The sequence below is a fragment of the Aulonocara stuartgranti genome, assembly GCF_965226115.1.
Source record: "Aulonocara stuartgranti genome assembly, chromosome: 11".
Classification (NCBI taxonomy): domain Eukaryota; kingdom Metazoa; phylum Chordata; class Actinopteri; order Cichliformes; family Cichlidae; genus Aulonocara; species Aulonocara stuartgranti.
In genome coordinates this window covers 5,384,678-5,402,574 of record NC_138947.1, presented here as the reverse complement: position 1 = coordinate 5,402,574, position 17,897 = coordinate 5,384,678, and the positions used below count along the sequence as shown (strand labels likewise).

General features: G+C 39.6%; 1 protein-coding gene across 2 annotated transcripts in view; it reads left to right on the top strand.

Moving 5' to 3' along the window:
- Positions 1-17,897, top strand: part of znf385d (zinc finger protein 385D) — a 101,103-nt gene that overhangs the window by 60,214 nt on the left and 22,992 nt on the right. For both annotated transcript variants that reach the window (XM_082550300.1, XM_082550301.1), the window contains exon 4: positions 5,070-5,238. In XM_082550300.1, coding sequence (XP_082406426.1) covers positions 5,070-5,238 — 169 coding nt within the window. The remainder of the gene's footprint in view (positions 1-5,069; positions 5,239-17,897) is intronic.

Genomic DNA, 17,897 nt, shown 5'->3' with positions numbered 1-17,897 from the left:
TTCGCCACAGCGAACCCATTTGAGATTTTTCCCCCAAAGTCCTTTCTGACACAACACGAAAGGGATGTGTGTCTCCTCCCTGGGGTTGTGTTAATCCCTATCAGGAGTAAAGAATCTCTCAAACCAAAAAAAGCAAAACAAAAAAAACAACCCCAGAACCCCCACCATAAACCTTGAGTTATTTATTGGTGCTGTGACTCTGATTTTTGGCTCCTGGGCTGGTGTGGAGTGATTCAAGAGAATCATTGCCTGCTGGCTCTGTTCTTCCTGGACCTGCTCTTAGTGTTCTTCATGGTGTTGGCTGCAGCACCATTGGGAGTGAAATCAAGAACTGCAGCTGCCCAGGATTTGGTGAGGAAACACATGAAGCAGCTTCTTCCGCTTAGCAAACAAATGAAGAAGCTTCAGGAGTTGTTCTAAGAGTTGGGAAGAAAAAAGGGATTTGTTTTGGATTGCTTGTTGGACATCTTGATTGGGACAACTCAACTCTTTATTAAGGCACGCTCAGCATCTGCACAGTTTTGGACAGTTTCTTCACGTATGTCATATATAATGACTGGAAAGAGACTCCCTCATATATATATTAATAATCCTGGGTGTCATTGTTTTTCATTGATCTTGCTTTGCCTGATTAAGACCAGTAATAACAGCCACATTTTGTTCATCATGAGGGCCGAGGTTGACATGAGTTGGTGTCTAAGGAAAAAGTCATTATTTTAGTCTTAAAAAACGGCTTCATAGTTACAAGCTACAATAGTGAAACACAATTTACTGATGTATTAGAATAATTTATTAACATAAACCTATTTTTTATTACAAAAATAAAAGTTTAACTTCAGTAGTTAAAGTTACTGATGACCTGTACATGTAGTACAGTAAATAATACATAAGAATGTCATACAGATATTTTACTTTGGATTAAACATTTATTCACAAATCAGTTTAATCTTTAAAAATTTATGACCCTACCCTACAGCAACAGGAACCATCGAGTTGGATTTAACTTTATTGAGGGAAATCTAATAATAACTCAACAGCAACCAGGTGTTGGCTGCAGGCTGGTACCAGATGAAAATGTGTTTTAAGAATGTGTTTATTTTCATTTGGTTTTGACGTAAGTCGCAACACATTTGAGTCACACTATGAATCAGACTTGGGAGCGGCTTCTTGCTGTGAGACATGCCCTTGCTCCCCATCAGACTGAGGCCCGCACACTGGCTGTTATGGGTTAAAACAACGACTGGTGCTTCTTTGTTGTGACTTGGAGTCATTTACTGGGGTCTTAACTCATCCACAGGAATGTGAATGGGTGGGTTTCTGGTTGCATGCACTGTGTAAGAGACTCAGCTCTTTTCAAAATAAGAACTTAAAATCCCCTAAAACAACATCACTACAAACTTTCTGAGTTCCATAGCGTGCACCGTCATGATACTACTGGCTAGAAAGGTTCGTATACACACTGTGCAAATCATAAAGATTTATGGCAGGCTAAAAATGGTGTATAAACTTAATACTACACATAAAAGTGGTAGATGGTTCCATCTCCATTAAAAAAAGAAATCTACATATGAAAAAAATACAATGAATAGATTTACTCTCCATTGCATCAGTTTTGGGCTTTGGAGATAATTTTATTTGAATATTACATTAATCATTAATGTTGGATTGTGAACTTTCCCCTGAATTTAAAGTTTCATCTGCTCTGAATAACCAAAAACAGCTTTTCTGTTTATGGAAGAAATGGGTCAGTCTTATTTAAATGATATTAAATTAATTGAATTGTGAAGTCAAAACCAACTAATCTTCTTCAGCGAGACAGTGGCCAGTATAAGGATTCTGGTTATTTTCCTTTGAATTTCCCAACTTCTGTACAAATGTTTAATTGAATCAGCTGAACTTTTTAAATGTCCCATACATGACTGAAAAACTGCAGTAGCTGAAATAACAGTTACTTCACAAGATTTATTTAAAATTGCTTTAAATGCATAGACATACAGATAATCAAAGTAGAATTAATATAACACAAAAAGGGAATGAAAAGAACATTTATAGTATCTTTGAGATGTAGGTTATGTTTTTGTCTGTTTTCCTCACAAAGGGGAATTTTAAAACTGTTCTAAAGTTTCTAAAATATTATCAACTGGTTTCTTATTTAGGCTACAAATCTAGTAGCCGCAGAGAGCATTAACATTTATCTTAAATCACATTTCTGGTCACCTGGACCGACATTTTAGACTGCACTAACAAATAAAGGAGATAATTGGGCCTTTAGAGTTTAGACGCACCATTTAAAGTTAAATGGGAATTTTACAGTGGAGTAAAAATGAAACTGGAAATGAAACTAATTTGAGGTCTGAGAATAAACCAAAACTAAATAAAATTAAGATCTTTTATACAAATACAATGCGATGGCTTTTCAGTTAGCTATTGAATTAGCTATTCAAGCTGCCCTTAATAGGGTCAACAAGGGATTTAATAAGAAGAGTACTTTCTAAATATACATATTTAGAAAAGAAAAACGTGTGTAATGTGTAAACACTGGTTAAAGTAGTTGTACTGTGATGTGTCTTTGTGTTTTGACCCTTTACTGCTGTGGTTTTTCCATGAATATGGTTGCACACCTTTCACAGAAAAGTTCTCGTCATAACTTTTCCCATCGTGACTCTGAACCTTATTCAGGCTCTATGTAGACAAAACAATCAGGCAACATGCCAGCCTAATGTCACGGCAAAACAAAGCTTAGAGTTTCCATTTTATTTTGCCAGCACTTTTATTGAGGTTTACTTATGATGCACAAGGGGGCTGAATTGTTCACGGCTGTTGATGGATACACTGGAATTTAAACTGTGACCTTTCGGTTTCCAGCAGCCTCTCTAAATCCTAAAGAAACCCTGCAACGCTGGTTTGTTTGATGTGTTTTCACCCCTCGCAGAGCACCTGAAAGGGAAACAAATGATTTCCATTCTAGTTTTAATCATGCATGTGCCAGACTCGGAGTTCAGGCAATTCTTCCACTTCATTGCTTTAATGAAAGATGAATTATTTCTGTTGTTGCATTAAACACCCATCCATATCAGCTGTGTCTCATGACAAACGGTAACTTATGTCTTTGATACCTGGAGGGTGATGAATGCGGGCTAAAATGAATGGTTTCTTGCCAGAACAAGATGCACACGCTCTTTGAAAAAGTGAGGCTTCATCCAAAAGTGGTTCCTAGGATGAAGGGGGAATGTTCGAAGCACTCCAGCAATTTCCTTTGCCAACAAAATTACTGAACTATGAGTTCTTGGCAACTTTATGCACCTAGTGTAATGACACCTCTTTACTTGTCTCATCCTATTAACTTGTCACATACTCTAGTGCACTTTCTCATGTTATTCGCCAAAGTTCACAGTCTGCACACTATATTGCGGACCATTTTAGGTAATATACTGAATGCCCAAAAGGCATGTTACAAGAACTTTGTTATGTGATCCCGAGTTCTTGTTTTCCTTTCATTTAAAAATAATCCAAACCGCTGCACACTAATTACTGAAAAGGACAGAAAGAAACAATATGCTAATCCAGAGATACTACCTGGAAAGGGCTTTCTATCCCAGCAGTCTTTGGTAAATATCCCCACCGCGGTGCATAAATAAAACTGCTTACCGGTGTCTTCTGGGGATGCATGCTTGGCGTATTTATTTGTTCCAATTGGATCCGTCCTAAAACCTTCATTCCTGCCACAGGCAAAGTGCGCAGAGGTAAACAAGGGCAGCTCAAAGTCTTTGCATATGTCCCCCTTCTGTGCGACTTGATGAATCTGTTGTGAAGGTGAATCTTGGTGGCGTTACGTGCTCAGACTTTAAAACAAATGGCCACTGCATACATTAAACTTCATGGGTCACAAAAATTTCTTAATCACTGACATCAAGTTATTATTGTTGTAAAATATATAGTGTAGATATGTAGATGCATGGATTTAGATATAAATAGCTGATCTAAACGCCCAGGTTTCCTCCCCATTGTGACTCTAGTGAAAATGGATGTCCCGAGGACGATCATATCAGGCACACAGGTGTGGGTGAGCACAGAAGCCCCACCCACCTGCTGTTCAAACCTTCTGTTTGTAAGTCCAGCAAATCAAATGAAAGATGGCTCCAAGGGAGAGAAGAGGAACTAAAACATCTTGTTTCAGTCCTGTCTTCCTCCCCTCACCCCCAGCCGCTCATGGCAGATGGCTGCCCTTCCCTGAGCTTGTTTCTTCCTGCTAATCTGACGTTTTTCTTTCCCCCTGTCACCAAGTGTTTGCTCACAGGGGCTTGTTTGATTGGTGGGGATTTCTCTGTATTGTTGTAAGGTCTTTACATTGCTATATAAAGCACTTTGAGGTGACCACTGTTGGGATTTAGTGCTTTATAAACAAATTGAACTGAAATGAAATTGAATTCAGAGAGAGGGTGAATTAAAGGGCTGCAGCAAGGCTCCGTTTAGGATAAATAAAAACATTTTGATCTGTGACTCATGCAAAGTTGTTCTAGTAGATTCCACAAATACAAATCTGGAGCTGGAAATAATCATAACAGGTCCCATTTGGAGAAAGTAGCCTCATATTTAGACTTAATGATCATTTCATGCAAACTTTTATGGCTATAGCTGAAGTAGCCAGAAAAATTCAACTTTAGCAGCTATCCAGGAGGTGCAACAGCAACTATATTGTTGATATAATGAGCTGATTTAGCAAAATTCCTCTTATAGGTAAAATATTTGACATCCAGGCCTTATAAACTAGTCATTGGCTGTGGAACAACAAATTAATATTTGATCCAAAAATGCTCCCTTTACTAGTACATGTGGAGGAAAGGTAGTAGCTATTCAGTCAGTCATAAACCACATAAATAACTTTGAACGCCAGTGGTACCTCGGTGTATTAAACATTTAGCTTTAATACTTATTTTCTAAAATTGGCTGCAAGGGATATTGAGCCTGCTAATTATGTTTAGTCTGTGTTCTTTTAGTTTTCATATTTTAATAATTCATCCAGACTTTGTAGCCACTTTCCCACAGCCTGTTATTTGTTCTTCTCACAGAGCCAGGCCCTGGCCCACTACAAGGGCACCAAACATGCCAAGAAGCTAAAAGCCCTGGACGCCCCGAAGAGTAAGCTCAAAGGCTCAGTGGTCACCAAGGAAACCGCCAACCAGGAGATGGCCAAGGGCATCAACACCTCACAGGTCCCCAACAACACTGAGAGGAAAGGTTTGTATTTTCCTGCCTATTCCTAACGCAAGACCTTTGTTGCTGTTCTTTATGTAGATGGAGCCCTTCTGTTGGGAATCATCATTAAACCTCCAAGCCTTCCTATTTGGCATTTTTGATTTGCTGCACTCAACTTGTAATCACTTTAGGACCTGGATAGACTCACTGTTGATTATATCAGCCCTGTGTTGCCTGGGTTGGCAATGGGAGGGATGAGGTAGGGCCTAAGTGTGCTTTTTGTGTTATCTAGTGCTGACAGGCAACAACACTTTGTGACAAAACATGTAATGCCCGCTCATTTGCATGAGATGATTCCATTGGTGCAACGTGCTGGGCAACTGGAAATCATTACATGGTAATCTGGCAAAAAAAAAGAAAACATCAAGCTCAGGCACTTTGTTACGTGCACACCAGTATTCCTGCTGTTTACCTTGCAATATATTAACCAAAGCTGAAATGACTTGCACCATAACTTTCCACTGCTGTAATATCCTCTCTGATACATTACAAACAGATGTGAGATGTTTGGGCACTTCTAATGGATGAATCTAGACTGTAATTTCTGGATTACACCTCACTTCCTGGTACAAAGCACCCTGTTGCTTTTTTTGCATCTTCTTCTTCTGGCTTTCTACTTTGCATCTGCCCTTATTCCATTTTTAATTTTAATTTTCTGGTTCACATTATTGTGTGCTGACTCTGTGTATCTTAATATTCATCATGTTGCAGCCAGGTGGCTTTCTAAATCCAGTCATCTTGGCCAGGTGTTTAGAGTCTGGGTCTCTGTGGTATTCGTCTGCTTAAAACATGTTTAAAGATAAACACAAACTAACTGCAACCTTCAGCGCCTGACAGGAACCAGATGTACAATATATTAAATGGTTTTATCTTCTGTGTCCCATATTGGCCCTGTGGAGGATAACGTATTTGGCACCTGAAAGCACTGCCGAGGAGCCCTGCCCTCTCTGTCTTCTGAAGCGTAATATTCCTTAAGCTGCCTATTATTATGTCATAAAATTGGCCCAATGAAAGTCTTCCCCTTCAACTGTAACAATAGAAGTTTTTTAGAGTAATTAGAAACACATTGAGCTATTCTGCTCTGGGATTAATTTCAACCTTAAACCATGTCTTCTTCCAACGTTCCAAAGTATTTAAATTAGGAGCACATTTCTGGAGTGCATTTTGCATTGTGACCTATACATATGTAGAACCTTATACAGCCCTGACGCCTGAAGTTTAAAGCACCCATGTGACATGTTTTGTGGTTTTCCCAAACAGAGTTAGCCTCATCACTGCCTCACACATCTGCATTCTAACTTGCAGTTACTTTGAGATACCCTCAAAAAAGAAGCTTCCTCACTGCCCATCATTTTTAGTTACTTGACAGAGTCTGTGGGTTCTCATGGTATTCTAAGGAGCTTGGAGGGACAGTGACTGAACTTCTATTTATACCAGGTTTTTATGCCTGGGATTCTCCACCATTTGGTTGTAGAACTGAAGCTTCTCAGATGAGAGATGAAGAGTCCAGTTCAGCTTTTTTCCAAGAGCCTTAGATGATTTGACAGAGCGATTTCCTCAACTTTACGTCTCAGCCACAACCCAACACTAATTTGAATCCCTTTCTCACACGTCAGAGGTGAGTTAAAGTTGTAATTTTTAGGGCCAACCACAAATTGTGGAACCTTTTAGCTTTTTTGTTATTATTCGTTGATGTTACATGTTAAAAACAAGAAGAAGAACATTTGATTTAAATTTTGCTTCTCAACCAGGTCACATGAAATTTAAGTTGATACTTTTTTAAACAACATAAACACAAAGAAATACAGATTTGAAGGCCACAATAAGTAATTTCAGAAATAGTATTGAATGAAATCTCTGTAAAATCTATAATGTAAGGATGAATGCAGGATTCTCTTCTTTATCTGGGTCTGATTTGAGTTCAAACTGGAATAAACTCAAGGATTTTGTCAGCCACGTGCTCTACAACCACATTTGTAGACCTTGTAGAAGCTAACTAACACCTAATTTTGTTGGTGCACTCATGGAGAGCAGAGGGAGATCAAAAGGGCACAACAGCTAAAACTGAGCATTTCAGGAAAAGATTACAAATTAAAAAAAAAAAAAAAAAAAAAGAGATGCAGCAATGTTTTTCCTCACATTGAAACATGCACATATTATAGTAGACTCACAAAAAATGAACCTGTTATTAAGCCACATACGGGCATTTTAAAGAATACTTGAGGTGAAACGTTATATAGCAATGTTTGAAAACTGTGTCAATTCTCAGGAGGAATATCCTGTGAATCTGTTTAGGGTTTGGCCCCATGATAGTCTGCGTAAGCTCCAACCCCCTCGTGGCTTTTGAATTGGATAGGTGGTTAAGAAAATGGATGAGTGGAATATCCAGGGTCCTCAAATAAGCCGGATAACAATTTTCTTCTGTATCCCCTAAAACAGTATCATAAAAGAGCATTAACAAACAGGCAGTTTAATCTTATATATTTCACATGGTGCACATCATGTGTTAGTCTTTAAGTTATATTAAGAGCTTCACACCTGGCTGCAGTCTGTCTCGTACCCCGCAGAGTTACTTAGCTACTATACAAATGTCAAACCATTAACAGAAGCAATTTGCACTCGAGCTTCCCTGAAGCCAACCCACACTGCAGTCTATCGACATTTACCGTAAGAGAGGGGATGTGATGTGATGTAATGCTAAGTCAAGCTATGACTTTGGAGGTCACACATCTGAAGGGACAGTAGTTATTAAATCTTAAATGCATTTCAGAAATTATGGCTAAATTTATAATACTTATATTATGCGCTAAGTAACTTTACTTTGAGCTAAAAATCTAAGTTTCTCGTGTATTTATGTCACAAAAGAGTCGACGCACTCTGACCAACATAGGAAACATGTTATATCTAATATTCCTAAATATTTAATGCACTGAATGTGTTTTTCCCCCCGGCTGCTGCTGAGAATTACATTTTAATTAAATAGTTATTCACTGTTTACTCTTTTCATGTGAACTGTGGGAAGTTCATATTTAGTGGGAGCTTTGAGCATTCAGGACTCAGCAATTAAGCAACTGGATTTGTAAGAAATCAGGTTTTACAGAAGAGTTTTTGTGATTAATAATAATAATGGATTGGAAGTGCTTTACAATGCCACTATTCATTCGCTCTCATATTCACACACTGGTGGAGGCAGCTACAGTTGTAGCCACAGCTGCCCTGGGGCAGATTGACAGAAGCGAGGCTGCCATATCGCAACATCGGCGCCTCTGGCCAACACCAGTAGGCGGTAGGTGAAGTGTCTTGCCCAAGGACACAACGACCAGGACAGAGAGCCCGGGGATCGATCCAGTTACTGATGCGCTTCCCAACCCCCTGAGCCACGGTCAGGGGGTTACCCTGAAGTTACTTAAGAATACACAATAGCAGATATATGTTTGAAAATAACGTTTACAAAGTTAAGTTGTGAAGCATCTCCCGTCATCTTTTGCTTCCATCGAATTTTTAAATGTCATCTTGAACGAATCCCACATTAGATAATGAATTTTGACAAACATTTAATTTTGACAAACATTTCGACTTAATTGCTTGTCATTTTTGTCTCCACTTTTATTTCATAACACAATTTTTCCTCTTGAGCATTTCTGTCAGTCATTCAGGACAAACATGGCAGCGGCGGTTATGCGAGTTATCTGAGTAAAGCAGCAGACAGAAGCACTAAAGCCCCGTTGATGAAATGTCACAATGAAACGTGTCTTCTGAAATGTAATGGTCACTGAGGAAGAATTAAACTGTAAAATAAACAATCTGGAATTTTAAAATAGACACAGCTGGAATCAACATGAAACAATGGACTGAAATAAAACGAGGTTGTCTTTAAACACTGATTAGTTATGTTGTTCTTTTAATTCGACAATAAGATTTAATAGACTGTATCAGTAGACAACTTGTGATTATGGAGCCGTCTTTGGCTCGTGTGATTGTGGAAAAGTTATTATTTATTTATTTTTTGTATTATACACTAGCATCCAAAAGTTTAGACATGCTAGACTGCTGTGCAGTGAGTCCAATCTCTTGACTTTATTTATCATCTCTGTACATGACGCCTCATGTTTATCCAGCTGTAAAAACGTGTAACCTAAATTTTACCAATTGTTTTCATATTTTGTCAATTAAAATGTCCATAGCTACCCACGTTCTATTAGTTTTGATATACCTCAACACTGGTGGATCACATGGATGTATACAAATAAATGGCTGGTCCTGAGTCCCTCTAGCTGTGGATTCCTAATCCACAAAAAGAAAATCCAGGGAGGAAAAACAGAGACTTTAACAGTGTGTTTGGACAGAGTTGTGTGCTAATGCTGCTGACTTACTCTCACGCTTGAACCACAATGAGAAATTAGCAAACAACAGAAAAAAAGTAATGTGGTGAGATGTTTCCAGAACAAGCAGAATATTGTTTTTACAGACCTAAAGGTCGATTGCGATGTGCAGCTGAGGAAAACAGAAGAGCTTTACCTTCAACATTAGTAGTTCAGTAGTAAATATCGCATTGCAGAGTAGTCTCATGTGGTTAATGATCTTAATTATTTACACCTATTAGTGATGTTGATAGGCTAATTCATACTTAATAGGCTGTATCACCTTCATTATAAGGCCCAAATAAATTTTGTGGCTCCGACATTTTTTTGGTCAAATTGGCTCCAAAAAACAAACAAAAAAGACTTTTTTTTATTGTAAAGTTGCTTTTTGAAGTAAGAGCAGTTTGATCATTTGTAATATTTATCACGTATGCTTGTTGAAGACCACCTTAGCCACAATAGCCTGTTTCCTTGCTGTGCGTTTGTGTCCATCATTGTCTAACATCATCAAAGTCAGTGTGTTTTTTTTCTGTGAAGTAGAAAATGACCCTGTAGAAAGTCATTTAGAAGTGGCACATCTGTGATTCATTCTTTCTTGAAAATGAAAAGATGACTTCTAATTTACCTCCTCAATCCCAGTGCAGAGCCCTGCTACACAGCATATCAAACCAATATAACTCAATCTGACTGAAATATTTCCAAAGCTACAGTAACTATGAAAGTTAGCTATGCAGTGACGGTGATTGAATATTTTTCTATAAAATCATACAGCCTTTAGTGGAAAAAGCTGATAGATGTGAAGACATTCAGACCTTAAAGGAATACTTCCTCCTGAAAAGCCATCTGGATTGCTTTGATGTCAGTTTTGCAGATATCTCTGTAATGGTCGCCTTCTCTTGAATAAGATTAAACTAAATATCATTTATGTTGCTGTGCTAAAAGTTGCAACAGTAATAAAACCAAACAAAAAGAAAAAAAATAATTTGAAAAGCTGATACAGTTAAGCCACAAAGTTTGCAGATTTCTGAGGTCTTAATCTCTGCAATGAGCCGTTTTCCCCCACCGACCCCAGAGTGAGAACTGCAGTACTATGCAAAAGAAAGTGTGCATGAACAGTCTCATGTTCCCGACACTGAGACACGATGAAAGCATCGATGATGGCTCGCTGACGTGAGTTGTCCTACTAATGTTCGCCAGCTGTACACTTTTTTTGCGCTAGCTGAAAAGAAGTGTGCAGCTGGTAGTCATCAGAAAGTTCTTCAAACTTATATATGTTGTGCTTTGAACATCACAAGGCAAACATCCTTCAGTTGCATTATATTTAAGGGAAGAAAGGGATCTCTAAAAACTGGCCAACCGACACTGAAACAATTTAAAGCGCGAAATAGCGCTGCACGCCAGAGGGAAAAGCACGTTTTCTTGAGATAAAAAAAATAAAAAATAAAAAGGCCAAACAACAAAGGTAGGGCTCAGACATTGACCTCCTCCCACTGCACCTGAACTGAGATACTCATCTGTAATGGATTCTACACAGCTCTGACATTAAACTTACACTCAAGCCTGGGGAAAATTGTAAACACATTATACACAGACAGAGACCTCTGGGACCTTAAACAACAAGCTGTCATAACCACACAGACAAATGGCTATTAATCATTTCAATGCCCTTAAAAAAAGAGAGGGGAGAAAAAAAACAACAACTATATTTCTATACAGCATCTCACGATCATATCTACAGCTTGTGGGGGTGGTGGTTTGTCACAAGTGGCATGGGGTAATGAATATTAATGTACTCAGATGTCAAAAGAATTAATTGTCGAGGCGGGTAAATGCTGCATTATCTGTAAGGCTGAAGTATTTGATGGTATATCAGGGTCACAAAGCTGGCGCTAATGAAATGCCGAGATCGCAGAAGAGTAATGGCCGTGGTGAGAGTCGGTGGAAAAAGGGAGGCAGAGCTCGGTGCACGTTTGCAGAGTGGACTTTCAATTAGATTGTTTTGCTCTGTTAACTACAAGTGGAAAAATATATGATTTCCATTATAATTTCAGTACAACAGATCCATGGTGGAAACAATGTAATCTGATTGCTCATTTGTGTTTGGTAGAAATACATCTGATTGCAAGTGTTCTGTAATGAGAGCTCTGCAGTTGGGTGAATATTTGATTAATGCCGAGAGTTTTTTACTGTTTTGTTTTTTTTGCGAATACAATATGAAACTTTTGAAGCTGGTTAAACTTGTCGACTTATACACCGGGTTATTTTTTACAGCACCTGTTCTTCATGTTCCTGCCTGTCGACCACAAACTTTAAATAGCAGGAAAATGAGGAGTCAGAGCTGAAAATCTTCACCCTGCAAGAATTTTCCAAAAAAGGTCCATTTTCAGTTTTCTCCCTCCTTGATATTTCTCTCCTCTGCCCCTATTTCTCGGGATTCCTCTGACCCAGAAATTGATCTCACTGCTCATCTCAAAGGATATCTCAAATCCAAAAATGCATCTCAAGGAGAGAGGAGGCGTGCTGAAGGAGCTATGAGCGTGGATGCATAAAAGACATCACGCACAGCTGGAATATACAAATAATAGTGGGAGGAGGACTCCACGAACAACCTCTGCATTTGTATTCATAAGCTGTTTTTGCCATTAACATCATTTACTGCAAAAAATCACACTTTCCTCCTTTCACCTTTGGTGCGCGTGTGGGTGGGTGTTAAAACAAAAATCTGTGATATCCGTCACATTCTGCCATGTTGTGGATTTAATTAAAAATAAGCTGCAGTAGGCTTAACAATACAACAGGTAATGCAGCTGTGGTCCACATCACATTTAATTGACACTGATTTAAACTGACGACACTGCAATAAACTCCTCTGCTTCTCAGGTGGGCGGGACCAAAAGTGTCAGTGTTTCTGATTGGCCAACATGGTAAGGGACTTCATCCCTGCCTGCTGGTTTTGCGTGAAGTTCAGTTGTGTCATGTGAATTAAGATTTTAGCAGTAAGTAAAAGTAACTAACCCCTTCTACATACAGATGAGGACAAAATAATTAGCCTCCCTATGAAATTTAAATATTTTTTTTTGTTGTTTTTTTACAGAGCAAGTGATTTTTAACACAACATTTCTAAAAACACTAGTCTTCTTTAAAAACATAAATTATATCTGTGTGCACACAATGACAGAATTAGAAAAGAAAAACAAAACGCAACATAATCAGTATTATTAACTTTTTTTTTACTGATCGACACAGCAAACCACAGCTGTGATTTAATTGTATATAAACTTCAGGAAGGGTTTGAGCTGTCACTTGAAATAAATCAGTTTAAAAATAGGAAAAAAATGTTAATGCTTACAAAGCAGGAGACACAAAGTTATCACAGCGTTTCCAGTTGTTAAGAAGTAAGAAGTATCGTCAATAAATTCAAAGAGAGCCACGCTGTACAGAACAAACCTGGCAGAGGAAGGATGTGAAAAATTTCAAAGATTCTGGAAAGAAAACTAGTGAGAGATGTGTCTAAAGACCCCAGAACAACTGCCAAGACACTAGTGAATGACACAGCCAAGGCAGGGATTGTCATCTTAAAAAAGGAGAATAAGTAGAACCCTGGACCAAGGAAAACTGCACATTTGCAGAAGAGACACCTTCAAGCTATACTAAAGTTTGCTAAGAACAACCTGGAGAAAGGTTATGCATAATGATTATGCATAATGATTATGCATAATGTAAGCCGGTCTTTGGGTGGACAAAACAAGAGCTCTTTGGCCACAGAGACACTGCCAATGTTTGGAGAAAGAAGGGAGAGAAATACAACCCAGAGAACACTTTCGCCTCAGGGAAGCACGGTGGGGGGAATATTACCCTGCAGGGAGGCTTCAGTGCCTCTGTAACACGGTAATCTCATGACGGTGGACAAAATCCTAAAGAAAGACGGAAGTAAATATTCTGAAAGAAAACCTCAAGCAGTCAGTGACCCAAACTGGCTTTGGGTTGTTGTTCTGGTGTCCAACACAACAGCGACCCAAAACATTGTTGACTGACCTGCACAAAGTCCTGACTTTAATCCTTATGAAAGTCTTTGAGTTGAACCGAGGACAAAGAACCATGATATGAAACCATCCGATGTGGAGGAGCTCAGAGATTTGCCAAAGAAGAATGGGCCAGGATTGTTCCGGAGACGTGTGTGAGACGACTGCAGGCTGTTATCCAGCAAAGAAAATAATTCTGTCATCAATCTGTACGCACTAAACCCTGAGAGCATCGGGTTCCTTCATCCTTCAGCATGTAAGAAAATATTCTTTTTAAACACAGTGCAATAATTCAACTGCTAATTTCAAATTAGGTCAGGTTAACCAATGTTTAGATCTTTCTAAAAACTCTAAATATTACACTGAATTACTGTGAAATTGCAAAAGCATGTTTGTATATTTAGTGATTATAATTCATTGGTTTAGCTAAATGTATTTGCAGTTTAGGGATAACATTTTCCAGGCTTTTTGAAAGCCTCTCTAATAACCAGAGCAAGCAAACACCACTTAAAAAAATACATTTCAAAGAACATCAGCCTATCGTTTACGGGTCTGCTTCAAAGTGTGTACTTACATTTATAGCATCTAAATTCTTTACATCATAATGTTACTGTACCTGCGTGCTCTATGAGAAGAATGTGCAACTGGACACTGTAAGATAGCAGATTAGCCAGATGACTCAGCTGCTGCCTGTCAAGTGTGTTTGTGCGCGTCTTTACACCAGCACCAGAGAGAGCAGTGGTAAAGCGAGAAAGGCAACGTGGGAGAGAGAGAGAGAAATGCCCATAGCACAGCCCGCCATCTCTCAGTTCCAGTCCAGTGCCTGAGGAAATGTACCCTGATATTAGCTATTAAAGAGCAGATTGTCAGGGGAGCCATGCCAGCACTGACAGCAGCTGTACAATGGGGCAGGCTGCAGGGAGGCAGGAGGCTAGCTCCACCGCCCTTCCACCCCACCCTGCTCTAGCCTTTGTGTATCCATGTACACGCGCAAGCTCGAAAAAAGCCTCTAACAGACGTCAGAGGCAGCAGCATACCTGATGAGCGTGTGACCAGATTGGCTCCATACCTGCGCAGCGCTGCAAACGTTCTCATTTGTGAGGTTTCTGCACGCCAACGTGTAACCACAGGAACATTCCAATAGAAATTAGATACGGATCATTTGCTTTAGAATGAAACTGGAAAGAGATGAATTCAAATCAATAACGCCTGCTGTGTTTAAGTGTCTGAGATAATCCAGCTTTTTTCCCCTTCGACAAAAACAACAACAAAAAAAGATGACTGCAAGCACTGACGCACACTTATTTGTAAATGCAAATTTGTCATCTTATCAGTCTTCTGTGCTGGAAATATTCAGCCTTGCTCACTTACTCACTTTGAATACTGACAAGAGGGGAGGAAAAAAATCATGGATGTCAAATGAAATTTGACAGAACTCAAGGGCCATGAGGGATTTATGTCCTTTAAATTGTGACAGCATATAATAAGGCCCAATCATTTTAATTAAAGAGCTTAATCCAGCTTCATTGAGGAAGGTAATCAGATCTCTGGGGAGTCTTGTGACTGCCCGAAAGCTTAAACAGGGCGGAAAGTTTTCCGAGCCACGTTTCTCCTCTATCGCCACAGGAAATGTCAGGGGAGTCGGGAGAGGTTGGGGTACAAACAGAGGAAAGAAAAGAGGCTGTGTCCTGTCTCGAAGGGTCACGGCTTCTTTCCCCATCTGCCTTTCGCTCAATTCTCTTTATCATTGTTGCCTTCACCACTCTCAGCCTCTCAGATTCTCCCTCTTTAATTGTGTCCTTTACTCGATTGCTCCCTTTTAATGTTATCTCTTTCCTCTCACCTTCACACGCCCCTCTATCTACCCCCGTCTGTCATTCGTCCTCCTTCTTTCACACACTTTGTCTCCCATTGTTTTGGTCTCACAGGTTGCTTACTTTTCTCATTTCACTTTTTATTTCACTTATTTTTCTCTCGCTCCAACTCAATCTTTCTGTGTCTTCAGCCCTTTTGTTTCTTCTCCCCTTCTTTTACCTGGCCCTCAATATTTATCTCTCTCTTTCTCTCCCACATACCCTGCCCGGCTCGCCCTTACCAACTTTAGATTGATCACAGTCATTACCTCCATTAATGAGATGGGATTGAGTTCTTAACTGGGCCTTGCACAGCCAGTTAGGTCACACTGACTGGGGATATGGATTACAAGAGGCTTCCCGGAGAGCAGGGCGTCCTAGGCCAGCCAAAGTACACTTTAATCACCTGGTCCTCGAACAGCAAATGGCTCTTTAATGACACCGTGGTAGATGAGTTCACCCCAACACAAGGGCAAATACATGCATGACTTAACATGGGATGGGCTCACCAACCAGCTTCTATAGGAAGCAGATGAAGAAGAACCTCACAGATTTCCTTTGCATTTTTATCAAACGTTAATGGTTAAATATATCCACGAGCTATAATTCACACAGCTAAGTAAAATTTAATGTATCGATGGATTTGATTAAGTAGGCTTAGCATAAAGACTGGAAGCAGGTGGAAACTTCTATCATCTGTGCAAATTAAAAAATATGCCAACAACATCTTTGAAGCTCACTAGAAATGAGCCAACCCAAAGCTTTCAATCCTAAATGAGATATTATGTTTCCCCAGGTATGGCCACTCGAGTATATTGGTGTATGTTTTAGCAGTGTTTTCATTTTCTATGGAGAAAATAACATTGTATGTGATTTATGTACTTGAAAACACATCGCTCTTATTTTGAAAGCTCAGTTGCTGCTAAGTAGATAGCGCTGGCCAATAATATCTTGTGTTACTCTACCAATTGTTGTGGTAGCATTAACCTGGGGCTGCACTCCAGAGCCGCTGTTCCTAAATGAAGCTTGCATGTAGTAAAGTGTAGTCTCTCTAAGTGGAGGTCCATACCAGCCAGAACCTGCACCAGGTGGAAAACCACTGACTGAGCTACACATTGCTGCAGAGCAGAACCAGGACTATAACAATTCACAATGCTGGAAGTGAAGTTCATCTGCAGGATTAAACACTCACTTGAGAAGCAAGCAACACTGACCTTTCACACAAAGCACTTGGCAAGTAAAATATTTGCTGAGGAGAAGCTTGTGAAGAGAAACACAAACAAAATACATCTGTGGAAATCGCTGAACATCAGCATCCTCACCTCATGAGGAAGTTTTGGCTTTACTTTTTCTCCTACATCTGAACAACACCCTAGTGGTTCTTTAATGTGGTCTTTACTGATGTTAGCAAGCTGACACTCACCATTCACTACCTCATAATACTGGAACTCTATAAAGGAGTGCTTTATCTCGTGGAAGCTAATTATTTCCCTCTGCTTGAAGCCGCTGTTTTAAACTATACCAAACAGATCTGTCTCTTTGCCAACTTCACAAAGAGAACTGGTTGATGTCTCTCTGAGGTATCAAAACACAAGGATGTTGCCAAAATGTTGAAGTTTTGTTCAACAAAAGCACCCTGCAAAGCTGTTCATTAGCCTGTCAGTTTTCTGACTGATACAGACATTTATTCTCCTACGATGATGTTACTTCTGATACACGAAGGACAGAAAATCCCCAGTATAGACCCGAGTATCTCAGATTCTGGTGGTGCATCTAGTTCAGCTCTCTAATTGTGAGAACCCCTGCCAAAATCAGTTAAATGATAACTCACAGGCATAGAATTGCTGGCTCGCAAGAATACTAAAACCTTTACGTGAACTTGTTTTGAAACTGCACTCAGACTGCTCACCACGCCACTGAAAATCTGCCCAGAGAAGCAGGTGTGATGGCAGACTTTTGGTAGCTGGTGAACGCAGCGAGGCTGCCCGAGTTAATCGCTGTGATTTCAGGTTGTTTTGACGCTTGGCATACCCAAGCGGACTGGGAGAAAGTGGTGGGTAATTGCAGGGGGCAAAGAGGTCGCTTTTCTGCTCTGCTTGTGGCATAAACATTACTTATCTGGACTGGGAGGGTCAGCCATATCATAAATAGTTAACTAATTAATTATTGTTCTTGTAGTAATGGCTTGATGGGATGCGATGTAAAGCCACATTCATGCTGAAAATTGCTGTTAAACCAGTTGAAGTTCCTCGTGTTTAATTTAGCAGCAGATGCCCTTACTCACACTACTCCAAAGGGATTGTTTTGTCTCCTCCCAAGATCGACTTTTTCTTCTTTGGGTATGGTGGTGTTTTGACTGTGCTGTGATTGACAGGACTGGGTAGATTTTCTCGCCCTTGTATAAA